The sequence below is a fragment of the Coffea arabica genome, chromosome 7c, assembly GCF_036785885.1.
Source record: "Coffea arabica cultivar ET-39 chromosome 7c, Coffea Arabica ET-39 HiFi, whole genome shotgun sequence".
Classification (NCBI taxonomy): domain Eukaryota; kingdom Viridiplantae; phylum Streptophyta; class Magnoliopsida; order Gentianales; family Rubiaceae; genus Coffea; species Coffea arabica.
Window position 1 is genome coordinate 10,334,458 of NC_092322.1, and position 17,171 is coordinate 10,351,628.

The following is a 17,171-nucleotide window of genomic DNA, read 5'->3' on the forward strand; positions in this document are numbered from 1 at the left end:
TTTGGTGTATTTTGAGATTAGTTGTATAAAAAGTACAACGAGTCGAGTATATCCCAAGCATACAGAAGTAGAATCAATAAGGTGTTTGATCCGATATGCATCGTCAGCTTCTTTTGTTCGGGGCGTAAACGAGTCGGATTGAGTTTGAAATTGAGACTAATGCTCCAGCTAAAATTCTTTCGTACGAGTTTGTTGAGAGCTCTCAATCTTTGACTTCTAACTCAATTCAGTTTTAGTTTATTGAAGTTCGATTGAATGTAGCTAAGTCGAACATGAGTGATGTAATTCAATATTTTTAAAACAATGGTAGATAAAATAAATATTTCATAATAACAGATATGCAAAAAAAAAAAAAAATTAACATGTATACATACAAATAATTAAATTAATCTCACCGAGCCCTTAAATTATTCAAACCGCTCAAGCTTAGATGCTTGAATTCAATAAATGCAAATTCATAGCTCAGAGTATGGATCGAGCAATCTCGTGAATAGCTTTGTTTGCGCTCGCAGCACACCGACTCGGAGGCGGTGGGAGTGTGTAACGTTGGTCGCTTGATCAAAATCAAAACATCATCGGAGTTTTGTAATCGGAGAGAGGCTGAGAGCAGAGAATGAAAAGTGTTTGATTTGTAATCGGAAAGAGGACGGACGCATGTAGGGCTCAACACGTAAGCAAGCTTGATTTGCTGAAACGGCGGTGTAATCAATCAGCTACGCGCACTCTACCACTGGTCTAGCGTCCAGGTGTGGAACCAGGAAAAGTCGTTTTGGATCTCTGGCACCGCAGTTTCTTTCTTTCTTTGTTTTTTCTCTTTTAATTAATTCTGTTTGCTTTGTTTGTTTGTTTTCGCTTCTTACTCAGCGGCAGTATTAGATAGCCTACGGTGGGATATTGATAGACAGATACAGGACATAGGGCCCACGTGACATCGCGCGCGACGTGGCCTCTCGGGTGTTTCATTGAAAGGGACACTTTGTTTGACTCCATAAAACAAACTACTCTTGCCATTTGAGTATCAAATATAGTTCGAGTCTCCGCTCCATTGGATTGCTCCGCGCATTTAATGTGTTTGGACCAGATTGGAGCGTCGAGTCCGGATTACAGAGAATTAATCGGATCTCATAAGAATTGATCCGGACATTCCTGTGTCGATAAAAAATATATATATATATCAAATATATGTTTTTTTTGTCCAAAAAATGTTATAATTTTTTTTTTAAATTTTTAATTAATTTTTTATCACATCACTGTAGTTTTATACTATCAAAACTAATTTTTTGTGAATCAGAATCGATTACTTAACATGTCTAGGAGTCGGTCCAAAATCAATAGAAGAGTGTCATGTGAATATACAAAGAATTCAAGTCGCACCTAAATAATAAATAGAAACAAGTGGGATTCTCTTGGCATGCGTGAAGTTTTTGTATATCCGCGCGCGCGAAATTCTCTTTGTAATCCAAAATTAATTACTAGACATGTCAAGAATAGTTAATCATCAGGAACGTAAAATTAATGGAAGGATGCACAAGTTGTTAGGAGTACTACGAAGATTATTTAGTGAATAAATTTAGAGTTGAAGGGGTTCTTTTTTTCTATCAAATGACTAAAGTATTAGTCCTAAGTTTGAATTTTAACCATAAGAAAATCTTCATATGCCACTAGTCTAGTCATGCTTAAAGATCTTGAGCTCCCACTACTCTCAGCCAGGCTAAACTAGAGTTCTTTAATTTGCAAATTATTTATTAAAAGAAAGAATAATCGAAGTCTACGGATCAAGAGAAATCTCTACGGGTGCAACTGACCAAATCTTTTTTGTTCTTTGTAATTCGACTTTGAAATGACAAAGCTACGTGCAAGATAATGAACTTAAAAGCCAAACATTTGATAATTCGCCACCACCAGAAGTCATCATTTTCATATCAGTCAATTTGTTATCCTCCCTCTCTACAACCAGAAAAAAAGGAGAAACCACATATGATATCACATCCCAACCAAGAACTCGATCTCCTTTCTTCCTGCAACTAATCAACTTTTGTCCAGGCCAATGGAGGGGGGGATGCACGTAACTGGAAATCTGCTGCTGCCGCTCGCAGAAGAGATGTTTATTAGCTCAACAGGTGAGGGGGGGGGACCTAATTTGCAGGAGAAGGGATCACAGATCACCTGATTCAAAGAAGCCAAAGAGAGACCTGTTAATTAATTGAATTCAAGAAACAAATATTAATGGGGATGCATGTAAATGTGTTCAGTATTCATGCTCTTTACCCCCCCCCCCTCGGGTTTGAGGATCCGGCCGACCCTGCCGGACCAACTTGCACCTTTTGCGTTCATATGGTTTCCAACCCCAAGTTTTATAGTTTCCAAGCTTTGCTGGCCATGGACTATATATATAGTAATACTACTATATGTTTATATGCTGCTGCCTGCTGCCTAGCCAGCTGACTCGTTACCTTTTATCCCTGCTTAAACGCCATGTGACATCACACGTGCTGGCCTAAAACTAGCGAGGGTTTGGATCAAAGACAAGCAAGTTGCCCAAAAAGCGAAACCAAAAAAAAATATCTATAAATTATATATAATTCATTATAGTTTCTTCGTACTGTTATAAGTACTGCATAAGCAAAAGGTCGTGAATGTACGCACGCTTTCTTGGCACGGTAAGGTTCCTTGCATGCATGCATGTTTTCTTCTTCTTCTTCCTTTAATTTGATGACGATGATGGAAGTAGCGAGCATCATTTATGAAGTGGGTGGTCGGTTTGTTACGTGGTATGGTATCGTAGCTAGTGGCGCGATATTAAAATGGTATTGCCCATGATTTGGTATGGAGTTCCAAGAACGTAGTATTAAAATTGAACTTCATTTTATAGACTAATGGAATCGAGTCTAGTTTTCACTTAATGAACAAAGAATTTACAAAGTAGATAGAGGTTCGTCCAAGTTTTCTAAGCGCTAAATGAGAAAAAAGTCCAACGGACTCTCACCTACACAGACATGCAAAGCAAACTCTGATTTGAGAAGAAAACCAAGCATAATCGAATCTTTGATTTTGGATAAAACCCCATTTGGACTAATGTCTGAATGAAATCTATCTAGCTGTAATCTGGGATCAAAAAAATAAAATAAAATAAAATAAAATCACGCATTTAAAAAGAGGAAAACGAGTGGATTTAATCCCATGTGGAGGAAATGTACCACCTTAATTAGAAAAAATATCATCATAAACTCTAGTAACATGCAAAGCACGAAACCTTATCAATTTCATCTGCTAAGGGGTCAAATTAAAAACTACAACAACAAGAATTTGATGTGCGGTGTGGATTTGATGATCTTGATCGAGTGGATCCTCCTCCTCCTCCTCCTCCTCATCATCATCGGCGTTCTTATCCTAAGGTTCTTAGGTCTAATCTAGTAACTACCTTTTTTAATTATTGTTTAATCATAAAATTATGCTCATAGAAATGATTTTAGGTCCATAGGCTCGTGCAATGCAATCACCCTCTCTCCCGCTCTTTTGACCTTTGACCAGAAAGGCACGTGCGCGGCATCTTTTGACTCAAATACTCTCGAGGATTCCGGGGGGGAACACGCACGTGCACTTTCTGCTGTCTGGCATAAAATAATTAATAATAATAATGCCGTATTAGCATTAATTAGAGATTAGTGGTGGTCTTCTTAGTAATTAGCATTCAGGATTCTCTCTCGTGTACAGAATAATGGTACGCACACACATCATTATAAATAAATCTCTTCCTCCACGTAGGTAGCAGGAGACAGAACTTAAATTCGATCATCATACTATGGGTCCCACTTACCACGCTTGATTGTGTTAATTTTGATCATATCATATCATATGATGATGATCAGGATGATAACAAAAGCTTCACTAGTCTTGCCCTTTCCATCTCAGATCTTTTGAAATTCTTGGAGACCACTTTTGTCAAAAAGAACTGGTAGTAATTTGGGGTCGTGATTAAATACCAGCGGAAGCGTGGGAGAAGGTGAGTCCTAGATTGAGCTAAACCATCTTTATTAGAGTATTTGTTGGTAAAATGACATTCGATTAGCTTATGGGCGAGTAAGGGAAGATGTATCCTAAATCTTTTTATTAGTATTTGTTTTCTAGTTTGTTGGTGAGATGACATTCTATTCCATAATTTATTGGTGGACTGGAATGATGAACATGTTTGGATAGTGATTTATTTGTAAAAAAAAAAAAAAAAATCTCTTTTATTATATCACAAACACACATTTTCTAATCAATCTTTTTATCGTCCTGAAAATTGAGGAAGTAGAAACATTTTCCTGAATCAAAGCCCGCAACATATATTTGGCTTTTGCTTTAAAAACATATTTTCTTTTTACTTGTTTCCATTTTCAAAGCGCTTGTGGTCAAGAGAGGCTATTCGAATTTTTTTTATTGAAAAATTCAAGATTTAAATCCTGTGCCAACTAGCCGAGGATAGAAAGGGTGTGGGAAAGCATGAAAATTTTAAAAACAAAAAAACAAAGCACTTGAGTTAGTGCGTGTAGAATGTTGGCTTTCATGAGAAAATTTTCAATCTCAATGCTTGATTCTGTTCTTATAAATTGTCATGGGCCTAACCTCTTAGATACATTCCAAATGGATCCGCTACCGCTTGCCTGGATTTATTTGATTGATATAAAGGCCAAGCAAGCCCAAACTTCTGTCTCGACTCTCGATGTTCTGGCTAAAGTCTAAAATCTAAATACCCAAAAGCTTATTTCCGCCTGAAAAAGGAAATAATTCAGAGAATGGAGGTGCGGGGAATCGAACCCCGTGCCTCTCGCATGCGAAGCGAGCGCTCTACCATATGAGCTACACCCCCAAGGCATTGGTTGTTGAAACGATTAATAACTTAAAAATCTATCGTTAAAACGATTAACTAACCCTTTTTTTTTAAGGGTAACAATTAAGTAACTTGAAAGTAGCTACTTATTCTAGGATGGAAACCTTTGTACACCTGATTGTGTTTGATCCAATATAAATCAAGCGGTAACATGTTCTCAATCGAGATGTTTTTCAAGAATAATTACCACTCAGTAGATGGTATTGATACTGTACAATACCCAGAAAAAGGGGAAAAAAGAAAAGAAAAGGAAGGAAGGAAAGAAAGTATTAGGTTACTAGCAGACTAATATGGAGAACTGTATATACTCTTAGATTGTACTGCTGACAATCACGTACAGATGTATTACGATATCTGACTTACTGTCTGTCATTTTTTGCAAAGCTGGATTGTTAAACGTGTGATTATGTCATTTTTGATAAGGTTGCATGTTTGATTAGCCATAAAACTGTCTATTAGTGTGTTAATTGTGGCAAAAATTCAACAAACTTTGTCATTTTTATCTATTTCTCCACCATCAGTCTGGGAGAATATCCTAGGATACTCAAAATTTGAAAGCGGCATAGTTTTTAAATGCAGGATTTTTTTGTATACCAAGTTTTGGAACGCAGGATTCTTGAATAGACCATGTCTAGTTGAAACTTTCTTCAGATATTTGATATTGAAATGTAGGATTCATATGGTGCAACATCCACCTTTAAAGAAGATATTAATATCTGGTTTGGGCATCAAACCCGATTTAGTTTCATCCACACCACCAAAAATCACAAAAATATATAGCTTTTACCTCTTTAATTTAGTCAATTTTGATTGATTTCTTGCTACAAAATTAGACCAAATTAGTGTGCAATCAACGGAAAATTCCTTCGCATTAGCAAGCTGGCTTTGTAAGGTAAGCAAGGAATTATTACAGGAAATACATATATGCATAAAAGACACTAGTGTCTGTCTAATGAACCGAAGCTTGCCTTGCCATCACCGTAACAGCTGAGCAGATAAAAGTCCAAAATTGGCCGTCTTGCCAGCCCATAAACTAATAAAAAGCACCCTTTGAAACTAAGCATGTTAATGATTTCACCCTTTTTGACAAAATTCAAGAATCAGCTGCGATTAGCGACCCCTCTTTTCCATTTTCTTTACGGTAAATTTTCACACCTGACCCTCTCCTCCTTAACATGGTTCTCGAGTTGGTAGCTAATATAAAATATTGGCTCGAGTCACTTTTCCTGTGTAATCCCTCTAGCCAAACTTAGTTCATTTAATATCAACCTAACAAAGTTTGGTTGTTGCCCCAAGTATATATATGTACTCGTGAGGCTCCAACCAGTGAATGAATGAAGCTGAGAAATGGAAACTGATCAGCCTGCAGAGAGGATTTTTGTAGCCATTGGAACAGACTTGAATGATGGTTTTGCCACTCTAGAATGGGTACTAAAGAAGTGGAATTCTCATCCAATCAAAATAGTCATTCTCTTTTCAGATAATTACATCTGCAGAGACTATGTTTTCACCCCAAGTAAGCTATCTGAAAAACCTCATTTCCTAATATTTTTCTCTTTTTGTTCCCCTAATTTTTTTGGGTTTGTGTCACGTTTCCTTGATGAATTCTTAATTTTCTCCCCCGCAGTACTCAATTACTAACTTGGGTTTTTCTTTTTCTAGTTGGAAAGATTCCTGCCAGCTCTGTACGTGAAGAGAAGCTGAAAGTTCTTGAGAAGTCTGAGGAAGCAAAGTCTGATAAGATTCTATCCAAATATATAGCTTTCTGTGGCAAGGTCTGGTAGTACTTTTAATGCTAGCTTTAACCAAAGTCAGCCTACATTAAATGCAAAAGTATCTGAGCCTAGAAATTGCCTGATTTCTTGTTGGTTTTTTTCACAGGTCAAGGCTGAAGGTCTCAGAATCGACAGATATGAAGAACCAATCCATAAAGTTGTACTGGGATTGATAACAAGTCTTCCCATAACCAAATTAGTCATGGCCTTTTCTCTGTTGAGGCCCTTATCATGGTGTGCACATTTTTTACTTTTTCTATTTCCTTTTCGAAGGTTGAGGTATTTTTGTTGATCAGTAGTATCTGCTTATTAGCGGTTGATTAGTTTGCCATTTTCTTGAATGATTATTTTGTAGGAAATCGAGAACTGCCATGAATGCATCATTTTATCTCCAGTCGAAAAAGCCCAATTTCTGTGAGTTGTTTGTGATTTTTAATGGGAAATTAGTATACCTTAAAGAAGAAACTAATGAAGGATTCATAGAGGATGATCAAGGAGTTATTGTTGCAAGGATAAAAGAAAGGCCTAGTTTTAAGGGCTGGATAGGGAAATTTTTCCCTGAAAATGCCAATGGAAAAAATCATTGTGAATCACCTTCTTCTTCGTCAGCTAGCAATGGTGGTACGCCTGATCAGTGGGAAAAGTACGGTGAAGAGATTGAAAATTATTTCAATGAATTGTCATCTTCAATTGCAAATGAAGGAAATAGTGAGGAGGCAAATGACACCTCCATCAGTATTTCACCAGAGCTGAATATGGCGGAAAACATGGTAACGACAAAATTGATATTCTTTAGAGAATTCTGTGGCTTTGATTATTTTGAAGCACATGTAGATATGTGTTTGTTCATCATGTTCCCTCAACTTTCTTGTACCAAGAAAAGTGTCTTCTTTATCTACTCCAACTTTTGACTTTTCTTGTATATGACGATAGTGATAAGATGTGAAATGTCCTTCGTTTGTTCTTGCATATTCTACTTAGTGATAATCAAGGCCGCCCCCTAGCAACCAAATCCCACTATTGAGTTGGTGACTCTAGGCATTATGGTTTAGCATACTTTTTCATACACATATATATATATATATATATATATATATATATATATATATATATATATATATAGCTATCTTGGGTATATGAACTACTTGTTTTCAGCTTTAAGGGATTGGTCCATCCATAAGAAACGCTCACATATTGGCAAAATTTTTAGGCAGCAGCAGAGAAAATTGAGATTCTTGAGATAAAAATTCGTGACACTCGAGAATCAATTCAATCAAATAAAGAAGAAGCCAGGGCCAATGCAGAAAAATGTGCAAAAGCCAAATGGGCCATTGGTTTGTGTACTGCTCGGGTAAGGAATGTTTTAAAGTCTCAATATTCATCAACATCATTCACGAAACCTGATTGTTTTTCATGTTGTAGGCTAATGACCTCGAAGCTCGGATTCACGAGGAGATTGCAAAAAGGATGGATTTACAGAAAGATTTGGACAGCACAAAGGAAGAGCTCTTCGAAATTCAGAGTGAAGTTGAGGAAAAGAGGAACAAACTAAACCCAATCCTAGAACTCCAGCGCGAGCTTTCAAACAAACTCCAATTATCTACATTGGCTAAATCACGCGTTGAAAGCCAGCTAGAGAAGGCAGTGCGTAATAGAGCAGAGATGGTTCAGGAAATAGAGGAGCTAAGACGGCAAAGAGATGTTTTGCAGCGTAGAATCGAGTTTTGCAAAGAAAAAGATGCCATAGGAATGGCTAACAGGTTGAATGACTTGTGCTTTGATTATAGGAAGTTCACTGCTGCAGAAATTAGAGCAGCCACTGATGATTTTTCAGAATGTTTGAGGTTGAAATCAGCAGCAGATTGGACAAATGTGTATAGAGGACGAGTTAACCGAACAACAGTTGCAATCAAGCTCTCTAACTCAGATGCAGCGCTCTCTCAAGATACTTTCTTGGAAAAGGTGAGTCTTAAACTCTTAATACCATCTATGGACTAATGGTATTCAATTTTGAAGTACGTTTTCTCTTCTACGAAAAGTTCAACACAAAATTTGAGCATTCACGTTATGCAGGTGAAGCTTCTCGGCCACATTCGTCATCCTCATATTCTCGGCATGATAGGATTCTGCACAGAGCCAAAATGCATCGTCTTTGAGTACATGCACAATGGCTGCTTAAGAGACATCTTATTCTCAAACCACAGGGGAAGAAACCATGGTTTAAATTGGCACGCTCGGATACGTGTTGCAGCTGAAGTTTGCATGGGACTAAGCTTTCTTCACAAGGCCAAGCCAAAGCCCCTAGTTCACGGAAACCTCAATCCTTCCAAAATCCTCCTTGATAGAAACAATGTTGCCAGGATTCATGGTTTTAAACCTTGCCCGTGCAATGATGCATCTAGAATGAGAGCAGATATTCGAGCTTTCGGTACCTTGCTTTTACAACTTCTTACCGGAAGGAATTGGGCAAGGGTTGGCGAAGAGGCAATAATGGTGGATGGTGCTTCACTTACTGAGGCCTTGGATAAAATGGCTGGACCTTGGCCATTGGACTTGGCCATGGAACTCGGTGGAATAGCAAGCTGCTGCCTTGCCATAGATGAAAGCCTAGACAAGGAATTTAGCAGCACATCTCTGATGAGAAGGATAGAGAGGGTGAGGGAAAATGCTGACGAGCTATTGGCTAATGGAGAGTGTTTGCTGGCTGCTGATGGAGATTCAAGCACAGAAGTGTCAGTAGAAAGTAACGTGCCTAGTGTTTTCTACTGCCCCATATATCAGGTAAACACACAATTCCCGCTACCAGTTATGCTCTGATATGAAGATACGAAAAGAACCGTACCATCTATGGATGGCAAGGGTGTTTGTTCTAATCAAGAGGTTATTCTCATACCAAACTAATATATATTCATCTGTCTCTCTCGTGTGAAGGATATCATGAAGAATCCGCGTATAGCAGCCGATGGATTTTCTTATGAGCTTGAAGCCATAGAGGAATGGCTAAGAACAGGTCATGACACATCACCAATGACAAACTTAAGGCTCAAGCACAAGCAACTCACCCCTAATCATACTCTTCGTTCACTGATCCAGGACTGGCACAATAAAAGATCCATTCCTTATTAAATCAAAGAGATGGCAGTAAAGTGTAATCTTATATGTTATAACAGGATATATGCAGTAAATCGTTTTTTGTACTTATGAACTTGTACTAAATCGAAAGTTTCCCAGGCATACTGGCACCGTGGTGTGCTTTGAAAGAATTTAGGGTTTAAGATTGCCACAAATGCAACACAAACTCATTATTATACCTGAATCTTCATTCTTGATGCATTATTTCTGCACCAGAGGGCAACCAATTCAAGCAAACCCAAACTATAGAAGTAAAGATGTGAAGCTTTTGAACCGGAAACCTTTCCTACGTGACAACTATATAATCATCAATCAAGCAGGCCTGTATGAGATATCAACAATGACAACACAAGAAGAAGATAGCTCATGCAATGAAATCTCCCCTTCTGCACAAGAAAATTGAGTATTGACCTCACATGAAGCAATTCATAAATGGGTTTATACCTAGCAGAACAGCAAATGTATCTATAATCGCCCCTTCTTCATATGAAAACTGACTGTTGAGGTGACATGTATTACTTTGTGTTTTCATTGAACTAACAAACACAGCCTGTTGCTATACTTTCAGCAAAGAAAAAATGGCTTCTGAATAAGATAAACGAATATGTGCATGTATCTATAACCTATCTGTACTGCTTCTCTACACTTGGCACAATCTAGACTATGGTTCCCAACGGTGCAAAGAGCATCCCAAACATTTTGCCCAGCGGAAAAACCGTGCAACCTTACTTGGAGGGGTATAATCTGAAAGTGAAGATGGATCTGTCATTATGTCATCGGTCCTTGACCATAGGTACACCCCTCGTTCCTGCCGGCTACCTGGGACTGTGTTGTCCAATACAAATGCTACCACAAGTGTTACCACCATGTTCAGTGACAGAAGAGCATTGAAGGCGAAATCAAACTGACAAAATAACAAAGAAACATTATCAGGCGCCATTTCTTAATGAAATAGAAGCTAAGAGTACTCATGCATGGTTAATAGGAGAACTTGGATAAATAAATATATGTACATGTCAGCAGGTCAAATTTGCACGTAGCACTTGGTACAAGTAATTACGCATTCAAACAACAGACTCTTCATGTTTGCATGTAGTGTTTGGTGTTGTAAATTTTCACTTATTCTGTCTACTGATGATTCTTTGTCAGAATCAACTGCAAACAAAACCTCTGTTGCATAACCAGGAAACGACAAAAATAAGAAAAATCCAGATAAACAAATGAAAGAGACAAAAGAGAGCTTATAGAAGTCCCCGCTCTTTCTGATTCCAGTTGTATCAACTCAAAAACATTCATCTAGAAGCCTACATTTTATACTTTAGTTAATAGGCAAAACTTCCTCAAACGATCTTTCTGTCTGAACCTCATTAAGGAATGGAAAGATCTAAGCCCTGGAACTTCACTCAGGGGAGGAAAAGATCTCCTAGAACTTGACATCAAAATCAAAAGGCCTTGCATCCAGATGACATCCAGGGGAAGTCGGATGGGATGAATGAAAGAAAAATTGGTTACTTACATCTGCACTACCAGTGTGGACTGGTCCATCAGAAGCTGCTGAATAAGGAATAAGATAGCTAGGTAGTATCAGGCTGGACTCAGGCTGATATTGCTGAACGTATGCTGGAATGGACAAGCCAAGGAACAGTGAAGCACCAACTATCATTATGTTACGAAAACTAGGTGTCTGAGTATATTGCAACGTCGAGAGACCTAATGCCACAATCAGAGCCCATGTGAAGCACAATATGGCAGCTGCCAAAGCAAGTGGAATAGATGCAAGAATAGCACCCACTTTTCCTGAGAAGGCAAGTTGAGAAATGAATAAGTTATACAATCAATTATCATTGCTGATGGTGATTAAAGGTTCTTTATAGCATTAGAGAGAGAGAGAGAGAGAGAAGTGCCAAATTTAGTGAAAATCTTTTCAGCCAAGTATAATACTTGATAATTTATTCCAGGAACCAGGTAAACATAAATGTCATAAGTCAAAAAGCTAGTGTCATCTTGTGACATTTGAAAAGTACTTCATAGCAAATGCATTGTACTCTGAACAATTTAGTACATCCATCCTATGTAATTTGAATGGCAAGGTTATCAATTTAAGCAGTTGTTTTAGAGAGTAAGACATGATTTTGCATCAAAACACCATAACCGAATTTTACCGATTGGAAAAGTAATTCAACAGACCATCTACTAGTGCATGGTAAGAATCATACTAATAATAAACCAAATGGCCTAGGATTTTGGAAGAAATAAAATAGTAGACAAGTATTGTACCTATGAACGAGAAGAAGATCATGAAAAGTGCTCCAAATACCACAGCCCTTCTGTTAGCAACCTTGGTTACAGAAATAGTGTGCAGATTTTCTGTCAAGGTTGTTGATCCAGTCCCTGAGCCCCAAAGCCCTGCCAGTAAACTACAAAAACCTTCCAAACCAATAGCCCTACTCACAATACCAGGAGTTGGAGGCTTCAGGTTAATTACCACAGATGCAGAGTGATATGTCCCAACCTGTAGTTTTGCAGTTGCTTCATTAGTTCAACTGTCGGAACAAAAATCCAGTTCCAGGAATATATCTTTTCCTTGTTTTCTGGTCATTGGTTGGTTGGGTGGAAGCGGAGTAGGTTAATTTTGCCTTGAGCTAAGGATATATGATTTTGGTGCTAAAACTCTTTTTAGTGGATTTATGAACTATATGTACCATAGAGGTTGTTCTGCCACAAAAAGTTTTGGTTGGACAACTAAAACCAAAGCAAATGTTCTTCTTATTCTCATTATGCAAATCACTTTCTGCAAGATGCAGATCAATCAATTCTTGGCAAAAGTTATTATTATAGCACTGGATGTATGTCTACAAGAAAAAAAATATTTACCGAGTCAACTGATGCAACCAGTGACACAAAGACCATTATGATTGATGTCCTCATATGGAAGATAGGAATACCCCACTGCAGAGGATAAGGGATCCTAACCCAAGCAGCAGTTCTCATAGCATCCGAAACATCTGTTCTGCAATGTTTCATTGTGTATGCATGCTTTCTGCAGGCATCTATTAGGATGTTGGAACTTGGTATGTCAGGGTCACAACCTTTGAAATTATATGCTCCACCAGCTGTAAGAAAGAAAGCATATGCCCATATAATTATAGCACTCAAGGGAACCTGCATTTCAGATGACAGAATAACACTTCAGCAGAGGGAAGAGTTGCTAAACCCATCATAGCATTAGCAAAAGGCAACTTTATGAAACTAATCCAAGTGTGTTTTTTTTTTTTTTTTTGTATATCTTGCAAAATTGTAGTACACTAATTCCTCTTCCAGATGATAGAGCCAAGAAGAATAGGATTAGGTGGATCACATGGATCAGACCAGTAAATGATTACATACATTTATTTAGCACCTGAGGAGAACATACTTACTGCATATATTCGAAACACCTTGTGTCCAAAAATGGATATCCCACGAAGGTACTGCAACCATTAGTGTATGAAAATGAGATGAAATTCACTTAATTTTTTCCTCTTTCAATATCTTCTTTTTCAAGAGGCATAAACAATAATTAAGCAGAATTGAACTTGGAGAATTCAAATGTACCATCATAAACGGTAAAAATCTAGCTTAGCTAAAGCTTTATCTAAGGAGGTTGCTTACCAAGGTAAAAATGAGAACTAAGACTATCTGGGGGAGACTAATTTCCACGCAAGAACCAGCTTGGGGAAAGCCATAGCTAAAAAATGCTAAGCCCACTGCAGCTACAGTTGGTGCAACCACAACTGGGTTTATTAATCTGCAAGAATTTTTTGGTTAATATAATGTCACAATAATTAACCCTGTGAGATCTCCAAAACAAGTTAAGCTCAAATGAAGAAAAATGTGGAAACTTGTTTTTTATTTTCTTCCTTTTATTTTGGGAAAGTTGATAGATCACCGAAAAAGGACACATAAGATACTTTGCGTGATAATCTACTTGGTGGTTATCATAAATCTATGGTTGCCAGAGTAGCACTACGGAAAATCGGGGTGGACAATCTAATACTGCTTCTAACTGCAATTTGTTAGAAGTACCTTAGATTACCTTAAAAGGTAGGACATCAAACCACTGAAACCCAAGATGCTCTGACAAATTGAACCAACAATTATGGCCCCTTGTATTTCCCTCATTATGTGCCTAAATCTCTGTGCACAAGAAATAAAACATTCAATATCCATACTAGAAGTAGACTTAAAAGAGCAGACGAAACAAGTCAATCATGGATCTAAATTACATGAGGATATTCTAACCAAATTCAAGCTTGAATAGACTTACATGTTCAGTAAGGTTTCGATATTCTCGAGAATTCATAATAGCTAATGCAGGTGCAAGATACACAAATGAACTCCCTTGAACCAATGGGAGCCGCGTTCCAAAGAATGAATTAAGTATCGTGGTAATGCCAGAGACTAGCAGCATTGTGGAAATTACAGTGGCAGTATCCTTCTGTAATTCATTCAACCAAAAAGGAAAAAAAGTCAGTGATAACTGCTAATACAAGTACCTGTTTTGAAAATGATATTGAAAACAAAAAGGAAAAAAAGAAACTCTTACGTCAGATCCACCCATAATAGGTACGATAATCAATGGAATGAATATGAGTGAACCAGCCAACGACAAGAAGTGTTGCAGCCCATAATATATAAGTGGTACTGTTTGAGGTTGAAGTGAAGAATTATACAAGAGAAGTTAGTTAAAATTTCCATAAATGTCAGCAAGGACAATGCAAGTGGAGAATTTCTAATCCATGCTCATTGAATTAGAGTAAAAGCTACCAGATCTGCATTTTCAATGTTACCATCAAAAAGGTTTCAGAATGAAATACCAAAAGAGATCAAGAAATATCACCAGTTTTTTTTTTATAGCATTAATAATGGTGACAAGAATGGCAAGCAAACTAAAGGATGCATCACTAGGTTTCTCAAAGCACTAAGCAGAACGGTAACCATTTGTTGCTAGGAAGGGTGAACATTGCAGACTCAGGATAATTGGACGACTATTGACTGTTATTTGCCATATCCTTAAATGATTTCGGTCAAGTGACTGATTCCCAGCTCTAGAGAAAAAACAAATTTGTGGAGAGATGGCTAAAGCAAAGGCAATGAGCATGCCCTAAAGGGCTTGCAGTCTATGAAGTCACTGCTTAGTCTCAGAGTCGACTAATAAAATTGGCATAAAAGGAATCTTAAGCTACACAAATTATTATCTTTCTGCCATGCTTGTCATAGAGATATCCCAAGTTAAGACGAAGTTGTTAACTCCATATCAAACTCAAAGGCAGTAAATACTCAAAAATAAAAAAGTAAATTAGAGAATGAGTGACTGGGAACAATCAATCACTGCAACTGCTCATTAAGCTACAAGAGATAGATTGTATACTAGGACAAAAGCATACTAACCAAAACCGGGATTTTCTCTTAGCCCACACTTCATTTTAGGTGATCGATGCCATCCTCCATAACTTGGATCTTCACCATCAGGATTTCCCAGGAATCCCATTTCTCCATCCCCTTCTCCATCCTCTTTTTTCAGCTCAGTAACTTGAGCTGCTGGCTGAACTCCATTCCCATTCCCATTCCCATTCCCAGCAACAGCCACATTGGCCTTACCATTTCCAGCACCATTTAAACCATCTCTTCTCTCCTCATTTTTAGGCTCAAGACCAGCTCTATTCCTCTGATTCTCATCTCTAATTTCTCCATCCCTTTCATTCCTATTCTTTCCATTTCCAACCCTTAAATCCTGCTCAATTTCCACTCCTCTATTCCTTGTCCTCCCCAGAATAGGATCAATCTCAATCTTTGGTGATAAAGATTCCTTTTTCTCAATAACCTTTTCCAAATCCAACTTCTCCCTCTCATTTTCAACATTCCTCCCACTCACACTTCCCCTATCAGTCTCCCCAGAAAAAGTAGACACAAAACCAGTCTTCTTAGCCCAAGATCTTAGCTCTCTGGGATCATAAAAATTCTTTCTTGGCATAAAGGGCTCAACATTTGGTAAAACAGACCCCAGCTTCAGACCCTTTTGTTTATCCACCTTCTCACCGGTTTCTGAGCTCGACCCACCTTCCATATCTATTTTCCTCAAATGGGTCGCACTTGGAGCAAGCTAAAGAATGAAGAATAGTATGAAAATATTGGTCCTTTAGTACATTAGCGAGAAGAAGAATAAGAAGAAGAGAGATATAGAGTAAAAGTAAAGGAAGAACAGAGGCGTGGTTAATGAAGACATTAGTAAGAATTTATGAGTGAAGAAGGCGTCATTGTTGTTAGTCATGATGGCGTGGTTGACGGTGACAGCTGACGGGAGTGGGGAGCTACTGAGTGAAGAATAGTTGAGAGTGAAGGCATCTATCCATCTTCTCATCGGTTGTTGTCTTTTTCGCCGCTTGCCGCTCTCCGGCACCTATCGAAAGTTTCTGACTTTACAGCTTTTTGCATATCAAATTACATAAATGCCCTTCTGCAACATTTGGAATATATTAGTATTACCAATGTGTTTCGATAAAATATTATTTAAATTAATTACTGTAAAATATTTTTGTATGTGTGATGTGTGTGTGAAATAAAAAAATTTAATAAGAAAAAAAATTGATTAAAAATTATGTTTGTAACACAAGTAAAGTAATATTTGACATAATTTTACGCCCTCATAAGTAAACAGTTTGCCTCTTTTTTTTTTCTTTTAGGTTAAGCTGATTTGATGAGAGCGAAACAGCAATCATGTGCTTTTTCTCTTCTTCTTGGAAAGGTTTCCTTAGACTCAAAGCTCTTGCTGCTGCTTTTACAGTCCATGCTTTGACGTGCACAGTCAGCGACAACAAAAGGAGACTTTGGACGAGATAACCAGCAGGGTTTGGTCTTTCTCCTAATGGAACTGATTCTTGATCCAATCAAGGCCTTTAATTTTCTCTTCAAGGAAAGGTGATTCATGAGCAAGCGCAAAATTTCATGTACGGTCGAATGAGCAGAATAAAGTATGATTCCCCTTCTCTTCGTCCTCCTCTTCTTTTTCTTCTTCCCCCTTTTTTTTTTTTTTTAAATTCTTCATTTTTGGTCATTAATTGGAAAATATGTTTTACATGCTGTGGAAACCGCAGAAGATATATTGATGACAGGAAGAAAGGTCGAGAAGTCTTTAGTTGTTGATAAGATCTTCAGTTATTGGATGTCCAGCTGGGAACTCAATTGAATCTCTTTAATGATACCGTCTTGATTTCAATTATGGTCTCTGAAATACTTACTTAAGCATAAAGATACCAGAGATTATGCTCATTGACCAAACAAAAAGTTTTTGTCACCAACTCACCATAGTACTAATTCCTTTCTCTACCGACCGCAAAGCAACGGAATATGCC

The 17,171-nt window shown here is 37.7% G+C and overlaps 2 protein-coding genes, 2 long non-coding RNA genes and 1 other non-coding gene across 5 annotated transcripts; 2 read left to right on the top strand and 3 right to left on the bottom strand.

The window, feature by feature from the left end:
- Nucleotides 1–1,769: 1,769 nt before the first annotated feature.
- On the bottom strand, nt 1,770–2,376 carry LOC140010763 (uncharacterized). Its single transcript, XR_011817877.1, has 2 exons — nt 2,269–2,376; nt 1,770–2,166 (listed from the first exon to the last, which is right to left on the bottom strand). It is a non-coding gene; the product is annotated as an uncharacterized lncRNA (long non-coding RNA).
- A 2,403-nt stretch (nt 2,377–4,779) lies between these two features.
- Nucleotides 4,780–4,852, bottom strand: TRNAA-CGC (transfer RNA alanine (anticodon CGC)). The gene has a single exon. It is a non-coding gene; the product is annotated as a tRNA-Ala (tRNA).
- A 1,005-nt stretch (nt 4,853–5,857) lies between these two features.
- LOC113698507 (putative U-box domain-containing protein 50) lies at nt 5,858–9,964 on the top strand. The gene is made up of 8 exons (XM_027218351.2): nt 5,858–6,389; nt 6,536–6,648; nt 6,755–6,882; nt 7,004–7,418; nt 7,859–7,999; nt 8,071–8,610; nt 8,722–9,429; nt 9,580–9,964. Exons 1-8 carry the CDS (start codon nt 6,221–6,223, stop codon nt 9,772–9,774), a joined length of 2,409 nt encoding a protein of 802 aa, XP_027074152.1. The 5' UTR covers nt 5,858–6,220; the 3' UTR covers nt 9,775–9,964.
- Nucleotides 9,965–10,164: 200 nt separating this feature from the next.
- On the bottom strand, nt 10,165–16,506 carry LOC113698508 (nucleobase-ascorbate transporter 11-like). Its single transcript, XM_027218353.2, has 10 exons — nt 15,211–16,506; nt 14,366–14,463; nt 14,087–14,257; nt 13,856–13,956; nt 13,432–13,567; nt 13,200–13,250; nt 12,655–12,942; nt 12,058–12,292; nt 11,297–11,577; nt 10,165–10,684 (listed from the first exon to the last, which is right to left on the bottom strand). Exons 1-10 carry the CDS (start codon nt 15,884–15,886, stop codon nt 10,442–10,444), a joined length of 2,280 nt encoding a protein of 759 aa, XP_027074154.2. The 5' UTR covers nt 15,887–16,506; the 3' UTR covers nt 10,165–10,441.
- Nucleotides 16,104–17,035, top strand: LOC113698510 (uncharacterized). The gene is made up of 2 exons (XR_011817783.1): nt 16,104–16,182; nt 16,503–17,035. It is a non-coding gene; the product is annotated as an uncharacterized lncRNA (long non-coding RNA).
- The last annotated feature ends 136 nt before the right edge of the window (nt 17,036–17,171 follow it).

Bases quoted from the DNA above. Each gene is read 5' to 3' on its own strand.
- LOC113698508 (XM_027218353.2), bottom strand. From the start codon at position 15,886: ATGGAAGGTGGGTCGAGCTCAGAAACCGGTGAGAAGGTGGATAAACAA. The intron at 13,957-14,086 runs GTAAGTCTATTC...TCTTGTGCACAG, and splicing joins ATCGAAACCTTACTGAACAT to AGATTTAGGCACATAATGAG. The intron at 10,685-11,296 runs GTAAGTAACCAA...TTATTTTGTCAG, and splicing joins TCCACACTGGTAGTGCAGAT to TTTGATTTCGCCTTCAATGC.
- LOC113698507 (XM_027218351.2), top strand. From the start codon at position 6,221: ATGGAAACTGATCAGCCTGCAGAGAGGATTTTTGTAGCCATTGGAACA. The intron at 6,883-7,003 runs GTGTGCACATTT...ATTATTTTGTAG, and splicing joins CTGTTGAGGCCCTTATCATG to GAAATCGAGAACTGCCATGA. The intron at 8,000-8,070 runs GTAAGGAATGTT...TTCATGTTGTAG, and splicing joins TTGGTTTGTGTACTGCTCGG to GCTAATGACCTCGAAGCTCG.